Source organism: Chelmon rostratus, chromosome 3 (genome assembly GCF_017976325.1).
Source record: "Chelmon rostratus isolate fCheRos1 chromosome 3, fCheRos1.pri, whole genome shotgun sequence".
In the NCBI taxonomy this organism is placed as follows: domain Eukaryota; kingdom Metazoa; phylum Chordata; class Actinopteri; order Chaetodontiformes; family Chaetodontidae; genus Chelmon; species Chelmon rostratus.
The window spans coordinates 11,124,063-11,135,343 of NC_055660.1; the positions used below are offsets into that span (position 1 = coordinate 11,124,063).

Here is an 11,281-nt window from a genome sequence, read left to right on the forward strand (position 1 = left end):
GTTATAAAAGATGTAGCCTCTGTTTGATTGCTAAAGCCAAAGTTTTCACATTAAGTTAGCACAAGATGATCTGTATTGATTAGCTGTGTCTGTTTAGGCTGAAACATCAGGGAAGAAGCATTTTGGATGAACATGTTAGCAAGTACCTGAACCCTGCCTGTTTCCTTTACTTTATATCTCCGTGGGTCAACTATCACCGTGTCTGGTAGGTTATTTCGAGTGTTTAGCAGCAGCTCGCTGGGCTGTTTGGGTTTGGGTTCTTGAGCGGTTGTTTTGAGCCTCTTTGGCAGGGGCGTTTCAATTTATTGATTATCTAGCTCTCTCATGTAGTTTATGCTTGCTTGTGGTCAGCACTGTTATGGCTATATACAGTGCAGATGAAGTATTTACATAGCAATTTTCTTAAAATTACAAAAATTAGTGCATAAAAATAAACGCATTTCGCACAGCATTTCAAACAGCCAGACTAGGAAAACCTGTAAGAACAACAAAATAAAATTAAAAGATGCCAAAACACAAATGTCAAGAAAAGCGATATAAATGGTGCAGCTATTATTTTTTTTGTTTTTTCTTTTTATGCCAACGCTGATGTCTGAGAGTTAAAAACTATAATATATTGGCCATTGGCCAGGATCCCTTTAAATGTGGTTATTGTAGCAACTCTCACGACCAAGAAATGTACTGTGAGGGACTGTTTGTCCACCAGACATCATCATCAAATTAATTTTTCCAACTGTAAAACTATGTAATAGAGACACAGATAATAGACATTTATGTTTTGCAGCCATCGTTTGCACAGAGTACCTGTCCAGTGGCTGATGAAGTAATCATTCCAGCACGAATGTGGGCTGACCAGCTTGTGTTTCCTGATGAATGTCTCTGCACCTCCTGCAGCCTGCAGTCATGCTGCCACTGAAGGAGAAGGATAAACCCATCGTTCAGAAGTTGCTGTCAGCCGGCTGCTGCGCCCGCTGCGTCCTCAGGTTCTGCTGTGTGAGCGTTCAGGCAGCCTATCGACAGCCCCAACAAGTAAGACTTGTCCTGCTCTTAGGACACATTGGCACCTTCTGTATTCATTCAGAAATGATTCACAGGGACAGGTGTTCCATTGTAACGCCAGTTACTTACTTACTTAACCCTTCATGCATTGTGTCATTTTTCATCTTATATAGGATACACTCAAGGAACTTCAAGCTTTTATAAGCAATACAGAGAACACCAAATCCCAAGATGCAGCAGCAGCAGCAGAGTCCACTGAAGGAAACAACAAATCCCAAGATGCAGCAGTGTCAGAACCACCTGAAGACCCACCAAGTAAAAGAGCAAAACTGGAGCCCAGTGCGACTGGTGCTCTGTCAGAGGAAGACACTGCTGCTGTGGTCAAACTGAAGGATGAAGTGTCAGGTGTGTGTGTGGTGTGTTTGGGGATCCTACAGGAACTCTGTGGCACACCTCAGGCTGTAAAGGTGTGTGCGCTGCTTTCATACCCAACACTATCACCGCAGTGTCAGAGTTTATCGTGTTTGAGATAAACGTGATGTTTTGTTCTGTGTTCACAGATCGCTGAGGCAGTGACAGCAGAAAAGTACGAGTTTGACAGCCTGGTGCTGTCTGTCTCTCTGCCTGCTCAGCTGTGTGTCCGAGAGGTCAGTCTGTCTGTGTATGATGCCATTTAATGCCCGGAATTATTGTCATTTCTGATTAATCACTTGATCATCTTTCAAAATAACTGTTTCATCATTTGGTCTTCAAAATGCCAGAAAACCATGAAAAATGGCAATAATGAGTTCCCAGAGCTGATTGGAATGTCTTCAAATACTTTGTTTTGTTCAAAAAACAGTGCAAAACCCAAATGTAGTATAACTGAGGAAATCAGCAAATCCTGAAATATTTCTGCTTTAAATGTAAGTTACAGAGACTATAAACTTCCACAAGAGGAGACACTGGTATTGTTTTGTCCTTTTAGCCACAGAGACAATAAAACTGGTTGTGTATTCATAGACTCTTCAGCATCCAATAATAACAAGCTACAGAACAGCATTATATTTGTTAGCCATGTCCAGATAAGAAACATTAAGTGACACAGCTGGAAATGTTCTATATTTTTCTTACTGTCAGCAAAGACCCCGACAGCATAAATCTTAAAAAAAAGCTCACAAATAAGTAGTTTCAATTAAAAAAGGCTCATTAATTTCCCAAAACAGCTGTTCAAACAGGAGGAAACTATTTTCAGCATCATACTCACATTTTGTGCTCCAGGGAAGGTTTTGCATGAAAAGTCACATTTGCAGGACTTTATTGTGTCTGTTGACCTGTATTTTTTAATCCTGCAGCACTCCTGTTGGCTTCATGTGAAGAAGGAACTGAGGTAAAGGAATTACTCTTGACGCCTATATTTGAAACATGGCTTCAGTCAGGTGTCAGGTGGGACCATAACTTTGCTTCTGTTTGCTCACTCAGAGAGAAAAGTGTTGCAGCGGACAAGGACGACGTCATCCAGGTGAAGGAGGCATTCAAGTGGATCATGCAGGGCCCGGTCACCAAAGAGCTGGGGGGCGTTGCTGTGGTTACCAGGGTAGGCGACCCCCTTGAAGAGGAGAAAAATTCAGTCAAGTGTATTTGAGGAACGTTATATTGTACAATCATTTACAAACTTGACTTTATAAATTAGATTATTCATTGAGGGCAGGTTTTCAGGTTTCAGAGCCAGTCTTTAGATTTTTAAAGCATTTAATTTCTCTAGATGACAAATGTGATGTTCACAGATGGAACTGACTTTGTGTTTGTGTCGTTTTTCCAGAGTTTGTTCGAGGTCGGCATAGAGTTCACTCACCCAGAGACAGACGCCGACTGCCACTTCCTGTGAGTCCAAGTCTCCCTGAAGACAGAGAAACCTGTAATGTTACGCTTCTGAAACACACACAAAGAACTTTAGACTTCTCAGAATATAACTGATTGAATTTATTAATCCTCACCATTAATAACAACACTCCTAATCAAGTCAAAGGTCAGGACCACAGTTGGTGTCACACATATTTCTGTTTACCTTGTAGTTTGATGCACAGATCAGTGAGAGGAGCTAAAGTGTTACCTCTGAGCTGACCTCTGACCTTTGAGGCTGTATGGCTGTTTCTTTAAGTGATGCTCTGCCTCCTCTTTTCTGTCCTCCCACAGTGCGTCAACGTGTCCTGACTGCTTCAAACCCACCAAGAACAAACAGGTCAGGCAGTAATGAAGTGAAGGTGCTACGGTGATTTTCACACCTTTCTAATCACAGGGATGAAATTTACTTTCACCCTGAGACTCACATGTTGTTGAGACACATTAAAGGAATAGTGAGACATTTTGTGAGCTACATTTATTTGCTTACTTGTGAAGAGTTAGATGAGAAAATCGATGACAATCTCATATCTGTGCATTCAGTAAGAAGCCAAGCCATGAGACGGTTAGCTTAGCTTAGCATAAAAAATGGAAACAGCTAGCTTGGCTCTGACCGAAGGCAACAAAATCCACCTACCAGCACCTCTAAAGCAAAAACTGAATTCTAAAAAAAATCTAGGATGGGAGCGGTGACTTCCAGCAGAGACTGCCCTTTATTGGATAGTTGATGTTTGAGAGAGGCAGGAAATGAGAGGAGAGAGATATGAAGGGCAGGAACCTCGTCGGGTCAGTCTTGTGAGTATTGGTTGGAGTTACGGAGGCTTTCTTGGCTGACGTGGATCCTTCTCTCCTCGTATCTTCTCCTCACATCTCAGTTCTGTCCAGCTGGGGAACACGATACAAATGCAGGAAAGAGATGTGATGAATTCTCTTCACCACACGGTGTCCCCGCGGTCTCTCCAGCATCATGTTGAAGAGATGGCAATGCACATGCGCGCACACAGACACATGCACACACAGAATGTCCTTTATTGTGCAGCAATAATTGATTTAATTTGAAGGAAAAATGCCTGATATTGATCATGTCTGCTGCTTTGATAGGGATATGTATCTGTTGCCAGCATTATGAACTGTGGCTGAATCAAACTGACAATTAAAATGTAATTAATTACTGAACAGACATGTGTGTTTTTTCCTCCGTCTGCAGTCGGTGTTCACCAGGATGGCGGTGGTCAAAGCTTTGGAAAAGATAACTGACGCCAAGTTTCTAAAGTAAGCGTCACTTTTCTGTCTCACTTCTAGAAGTTTTTCTAAAATCAGCTGTTTGAGGTGTTTATCGTTGATTTTATTTCAGACACTACCCTTGTCCACCAGCACAGCCGACCAGCAGCTGCATCCCTCAGGACGTCCAGTGTCTCCACGTGTCTGTCTTTGTGGCAGGTATTGAGGGACGCCTTTTATGTTCTGTGTCAAAAGTGGCTCCACTTTCTGTCCTGATGTTCTTCCTGTCGTCCAGGGAGGTACAACAAGTTCTGTCGCAGTCTGCCTCAGACTCCCTGGGTGATCGATGGCGAGAGGAGGATGGAGTCCTCGGTGGAGGAGCTGATCGCGGCACCCATCCTGACTTCCTTCAGAGCCAACGGTGGGTCCATGCTTTGATGGCTAGTTGACTCAGAACAGAGTTGCAAACTTGATCCTTAACGTGTCCGGATGATCTCCCTTCATGTTTCGTTACAGGATTTAATTTCTCATCATCCGGCAGAGAGGACGTGGATGTCCGGACTCTTGGAAACGGTGAGGCACACTTCTTTTTGGTTTGTTTTCTAAGCTGCACTTGCAGAAGATTTTGTCACCTGAAGTGTGAAAACTTAAAAATGTTTCTTTTCCGTTCTGGTTTAATTGGCAGGTCGTCCGTTTGCGATGGAGCTGCTGAACCCTCACAGATCCAGACTGAGCAAAGTGGAGATGAAGCAGCTACAGGAGGTCGTCTCATCAGCTCAAACACCATCATTCACCTCACAGGCGTCACTCAAAACACTTCACTCAAACTCAAACTGTTTTTATTGACATTTTCAATTTGCACATAAAAAGCCTGAATGGAAAAAGATTTTACACTTGGAGGAGGTGGAAAATATCGATAAAAAGAAATTGGGAAAACAGGTTTGGTGACTTAATCATGACGTGCATGAGGCATGTGACTTAAAGGTCCACTGAAGCTTCAGCTAAAGAACTGAAATAATCAGATGTGTGCTGAGGGTGAGGAGACCGGAACCTTCTTCACATTAGTAATGAAACAGAAATATTTCCATCATGTTTTTTTTTTTTTAATTCCACCATTTGTGGGTTGAATGGAGCTGCTCTAACTACATCCAGTGGTTTAATGGCACCTGATTGCAGCATTAGCACCACCTGCTCTTTATCTTGTTGAACAAACTCCTAATGTTTGCACAACAGTAGTGGATAAGATAAGACAAGGAAAAGCACCTAAAGTTGTGTTTTGACTTTCTGAAAATTCAGTTAACAGTTGCACCACATTTGGATGGAAACTGGCGACTGAGTCGTTAACTCTAATTGACATGTTGTTTCAGAGCTAAATATCTCAACAACAGACGTCACATCTTCAACATACTGAGAGAGAAACAAAACATCAATGTTCAGCTCAGCCTAAAAGCAGAGGAAGATTAGGCCTGATGGCAGCATTAAAGGAACGTTTAAAGAGTCAAATCAGTGTCTGAAATATAAAACTTTGGACCAAAGTGTTGCACAGAGGTGATGTTGGCTCTTAATTTTTCTCTCTGTTAAAAGCGACACACATGCTGCCCCCAGGTCCTCACGGGTCCTTTACGAGCGCTAACCTTGTTTTTGTTTTGTTTTTAGACCATCAACAAGTCTTCAGACAAAATCAGGGTGAGAGACCTGCAGATTGTTACCAGGTGAGAGCTTGAATCTAAACTGCACCTGCATCATTCAGTTTCTGACAGTAAATGAATGACAAAGACAGTTGGTGAGACTGTGCACTGCTGTGTGTTAAACTGCAGAGAGGCCATGAGTCGGATGAAGGAGGGAGAGGAGGAGAAAACCAAGTCGTACACAGCGCTCATCTGGACCCAGAAACCCATTCAGAGGGAAGACATCACCTTCATTGACGACATCAAGGTCATTACAACACACACACACTGTCACGGCAGGTTGGCTGATATTTGTGCCTCCAGGTGCTGAATTTATGTTTGATGAGTGTTGTGTAATCATTAAGTCTGGAAACTGAACAGTCGTGTTTTTGGGTTTGATTTTGAAACAGATCTTCACTAACTATTTAACTTTAAACAGTGAAGCTGCAGGAATAGACTGACTGTCTTATTGATGAGATAAAGATTAGAATCTAAAAGAAACTGTTGTTCACCCATCAGGAACTGACTCTGGACCAGAAGACTCCTCTGAGGGTTCTGCACCGGCGGGCGCTGGCTGTTCGTCAGAGAGTCATCCACAGCATGAACACCCGCTTCCTGGACTCCCATCACTTCTACCTGGGGCTGAAGACGCAGGCTGGGACGTATCCTCATGTCAAGTCGGCTGTTTGTCCAGCTTAGAAAAATGATTCAGTCATATAGGCCAGACTTTAAGTCTGTAGAAACGTTAGCGCCGCGATGATGCTCTAATGCTCAGTGAGATATGCTATGATCGATATGTGGAAAGGTCATGTGACTCCACCTGGTGTAACAGCTTGGTGTTTTTGTCCCAGCTTGTCGGGCTCAGCTCACCTTCAGTCCTGGAAAGTGATGAAGTACATTTACTCAAGTACTATACAGTACTGAAGTACCATTTTCTGCCACTTTCTCCTTCTACTTCACTACATTTATTTGATCAGTTACTTGTCACAATACAAAATATAATCAACTATTAAATTATTATGCAATACTATAGAATAAGATAAAACTTTAAAATGAAATTCAAAAGCTAAGAGCAATGTAAAATTAGCTCCACATTTACCAGCTTCAATGTTAAAGTCATGAACACATTAATGCACAAATAATATTAATCCAATAATATCATGTAAATTATTCTGAAATTTTTTGAGATTTTAAGAATAGAATTAGAATGCTAATCCTTCTGTACTCAGGTAAAAAATGTAATGCATTACTTTTACTTGTGGCAGTATTCTACACTGTGGTGTTACTGCGTGTACTAAAGTACAACATCTGATGATGTTAGACTGATGAATGCTCTGATTTTGGACCTCTGATCTCAAAGTGCTCCTGAACTTCAGCCAACAGTTACATCAAAGAGTTTGTCCATGGAGACTTCGGTCGCACCAAACCCAACCTGTGCCAACTGCTGAAGACAGATACAGACATCCTGGAGCTGGATGTGGAGGTGGGGCGAAGAAACCAAACCACAATCTTAGATTATCGTCCATTCAGAAATTTAAAATCTGACATGTGAATGAGAAATAGTAGAAGGAACAGCAGCAGGAAGTTTAAGAGGTGTTCATCTGAATAAATCTGCTGCTGCTTTGGAATAGACTATTTCCTCAGATCTTCAAACAATGATCATCAATATGCAAAAAAGTTGCATTCGTCCAATCGGCTTTGTTGACCCTGAGCTGCTGAATGAAAGCTTTCTGCCTGTGTTTCCTCTCTCAGTCTGTGGACGTGGACTGGCCTCCATCCATACCAGAGTGAACGCTGCCCTCGTCCCGTATCCATAAGGCCACGGCTTCGATCTCACTGAGACTGAACCGGTTACGTCAGCTGCCTAGGAGCTCTAGACTAAACCACCGACCAGTTTCAGAGACTGAAAATGTGTCGGTGTAAAGCAGGTTGGAGTCCTGGTCTCTTTATGTGTTGGTTCTGGGTTTGCCTTTATGACGGGATCCTTACTTGTTTCACTAGAAAACACGTTCTAGTGGTCTTGTTCTGTTTTTCAGGCAGGTCATTTTTTTTGCAAGGCTGTGAGTCTGTGGCCATGCAGCCAAATTAAGGATTGAAGTTCGTTACGCCTGAACTGAATGGATGAAAAGTTAGAGTCAACTTTTTTTTATTGTTAGATCTTTACCGCCAGTGTCCCGAGGCTGGCACCACAGTTATGGTCATGTTAGCTAAATCTAAAGGGTTTATTCTTTGTATGGAGGTCATTGTAGGACATCTCAGGCTGGGCACGGTCCGCTAGCATTACTGTCCTCATGCAAACCTGTAATTCTGCAGCAGGTTTTAGCTTCACAGGTTTTTCACGATCTCACAGGTGATGACTGTCGGTCTGAAAATAACTGACAAACCAGTGTTTAAATCTGAGATTTCAACAACCCAAATCAACAACAATTGATTTAAAAAAAAAAAAAAAAATTGATCTTTCTCCCACATAGGCTATGCTAACATTAGCATGTCTACTTTTGTTGTCATGTTATTATTGCGTGGTGCTAATACTGTTCTCTGTACTCCCACACATCGATGAAGCAGCAGACTTGATGCTCAGTTATCTACTGAACAAGTAAACCTGGAAAACAACAACACATTAAAAATCAGAATCTGTGTGGGATGTGTGGCTGGATGTCCAACCTCAGTAAAGATTTTTATCCTTGATTCATTCTTTGGTCGGAGATTGTCTGATTTAAATGAAAATCTTTCCAGTTACAAAATATTTTGTTATTTTAAGTTCCTGTGAGGCAGTTTGATGATTCGACATTTAACATTTGAGAACTTTGGTTTCTTTCGTTCAATGACAAAGAAACGTGATATTTCTCACAGTAACGTAATAAAAAAAGTTTTTTGGTGTCAAAACTCATTTTTGTCCTGTTGGATTCAAAGTTGAGGATTTAAGTCTTCTTAGTTTTACTTGAATCTGTCCTGCAAAGACAAACAAGAGTGAATTTTTTTCTGGTCAAATATATCAGGTCAGATTTCTCTCCAAGCTGATGCTCATCGCCTCTGAAATAAAGAGTCATGACAACAGAAACCCTGAAATGTATTTCTTTTAATTTAATTCAAAATAAATACTACCACGGCAATGCAAGTCCACTACTGGGTTCTTGCCCTAATGTTTTGGTAAGAAAACAAACAAGCAAACGATCAAAAAAAAAAAAAAAAGAATAAAAAGAGACTTCAGTTAATGCATCCATCATCATCATCATCATCATCATCCTTCAGCGACTTTCAAGCGGTGCCTTTTTTTAACGACATACAAGGTAACACTGCCTAGAATGACGAACATAAATAAAACAAATACTGTGGTTCAAAAAAAGGGCAGAAGGAGGAGCAAGGAATGATGGGATTGGAACAACTTGATGAAACCAGCACTGCAAAAATAAAAAATGAAATCAAATAAAAAAAAAAAATGTCAGCCGCAGTCCCGCCTTTTTCTTTTTCAAGAGGGTGAAGGGAAACAGAAATGACAGTGCAGACTCCACAGTTACAGTCATGTCCTCTCACAGAAATTCAGGAGTCGATCATTTTCAGGGACCACGGCGACATGAGGAAGGCGGGGCGGGGTTTTGTCCCCATGGAAACATCCTCCGTGGTCTACAACTCGAGTCGGTGTATCAACCCGAGACAAAAAAAATCAATGGAAGGGTCCAGTCTTTGACACGTTTTTTTTTTTTTTTCCTTCTTTTTAAATATTTTTCTGAAATGCAGGTTTTGAGTCGGTGGTGGTTGTTGTATTTTTTCGGTCACTATTCTCATCAGCAAGCTTGAAGTACAGTCACACAGAAAAAAATGTTTATGTCTCATCTGTCAAGATGCCACTAAAGACCCTACAAAAAAGGCATTGCATATTTACATCAAGAAGTTTGGGGCGACTCGACTTTTTTCTGGCAGTCCTCACAGTCTTCATACATGAGTGTCTCACGGCTCAGTTTTCTTGTGATCTGTGACATGATTAGTGATTTATTGATACCCTCAATGTGTGTATAGAAACGCATATTTCTCACAATACTGACAAGAGAGACAGGGACAGAAGCCCTGCATCTGGAGCTGGAAGCCTCGTTTCTGTTAGTGTCCGTGTGACTCTGATTTATCGTCTAAAAATAGTCTTTGTGTGTGTGTGTGTGTGTGTGTGTGTGTGTGAAGATTAATGAAAACGTGTGCTTGCTGTCAGGGTTCCTACAAAGATCCACACCAGACTTAATGTTTTACTTGCTGTTTCGATGTTTCACAGTCATATTTCTCTGACCTATTTCATCACTTTTGCACGTAAACTTCAACATGATGAGATGACGAGGCATCAGAAAACTCTTTTCCAAAATCTTTCGCAACTGCAAATAGATTTTAAGACCTGGAAATCACCAAATTCTTCCTCTGAACTTTTCCAGATGTGTGCAGGAACCCTGAAGGGTGTGAACTGATTTCTGCAGAACAGACGAAGTCGGCACTGTTCTCCAGGAACAACTGAAGTTTGTCACCTTTGGTCTTTATCTACGCGGTGAGTTCATGGTGAATCTTCTGTTGATTCAGTACAAGCTAAGTCGGTTCTTCTGAATAAACTGAAGTCTTGTCCGTTGTGAAGTGCTGTGCGCCTCTCACATCAGGACTAAAAGTTTGTGCCAGCTTCAGAGAAGGCGGCAGATGTATTGGCTTTGGACAGCACTTGGCGACCCAGTCTTTCTGCTAAGCTAAGCTAATCACCTCCTGTCTCCCAAAATGTCAAACTGCTCCTATAACATGCGCGTTGCCATCAAGCTAACATGGTGACATTTACTCTGTGGTCTTGGACGGTCGCAGCTAAAAGGAAAACAACCTCACAAACTCTTCCTGTCCAGAAACATCAGGAAAGCTGTTGGTCTGGAGGTTGGAGCTACAGCTACAGATATGCAACAGGAAAACGGAGGGTTCGGAACCAATAATGTGGATTTGGTTCACAATTATAGTTACAAGTAATTTTCATTTTGTGTTGATTTTGGCGCCTGTGGACAAAAGCAGCAATGTTTCCCAGAATGAAGACACCACCGCCTTATTTTACCTGTAACATGACGATGGTGAAACAAAGTTTGTTTTAGTTTGTTCTGTTTATACAGCAGGGTTACATGTAACTAACAGATTAACTAACAGATTCGGTCTCTGTAATAACACTTTTGCTGAGAAAGCTAAAGTTCTGTTACATTACTTATTATTACATATTATAAACCTGCCCACGAGGCAGAGGGACAACTCTGGACCATCCTTTTAAATCCTGCAGTTCCCTCTTTCTGCCGAATGACCGATCAAGGTGCTGTATTACTTATTTGTCCTTCAGTCAATTCTTCTCTTTTTGTCTTCTCTGATCCTGCCCCAGTATCAGCCATAACCATGAAATATATAAAAAATCTGCAGCTTCCACTCAGTCGCCTGGGAGAATGTAAACAGGCTCTTTCTGTGCTGTAAATCTGATTTTGGGGAATCAAACCCAGTGACAGACATTAAGAACAACTACA

At 41.5% G+C, this 11,281-nt stretch overlaps 1 protein-coding gene across 3 annotated transcripts; it reads left to right on the forward strand.

Annotated features, from left to right (window-relative positions):
- Positions 1–115: 115 nt before the first annotated feature.
- On the forward strand, positions 116–8,257 carry pus10 (pseudouridine synthase 10). Of its 3 annotated transcripts, none has more exons than XM_041964561.1 (18): positions 116–205; positions 895–1,029; positions 1,173–1,466; positions 1,560–1,646; positions 2,334–2,368; positions 2,461–2,575; positions 2,801–2,862; positions 3,175–3,220; positions 4,088–4,152; positions 4,235–4,320; positions 4,397–4,522; positions 4,618–4,674; positions 4,787–4,863; positions 5,758–5,813; positions 5,919–6,036; positions 6,288–6,430; positions 7,152–7,251; positions 7,521–8,257. In XM_041964561.1, exons 2-18 carry the CDS (start codon positions 904–906, stop codon positions 7,557–7,559), a joined length of 1,632 nt encoding a protein of 543 aa, XP_041820495.1. In that variant the 5' UTR covers positions 116–205; positions 895–903; the 3' UTR covers positions 7,560–8,257. The 3 variants fall into 3 exon arrangements, with proteins under 3 accessions (XP_041820495.1, XP_041820487.1, XP_041820504.1); XM_041964553.1 differs by having other exon boundaries at positions 121–205; positions 785–1,029; XM_041964570.1 differs by lacking the exons at positions 116–205; positions 895–1,029 and having other exon boundaries at positions 1,248–1,404.
- The last annotated feature ends 3,024 nt before the right edge of the window (positions 8,258–11,281 follow it).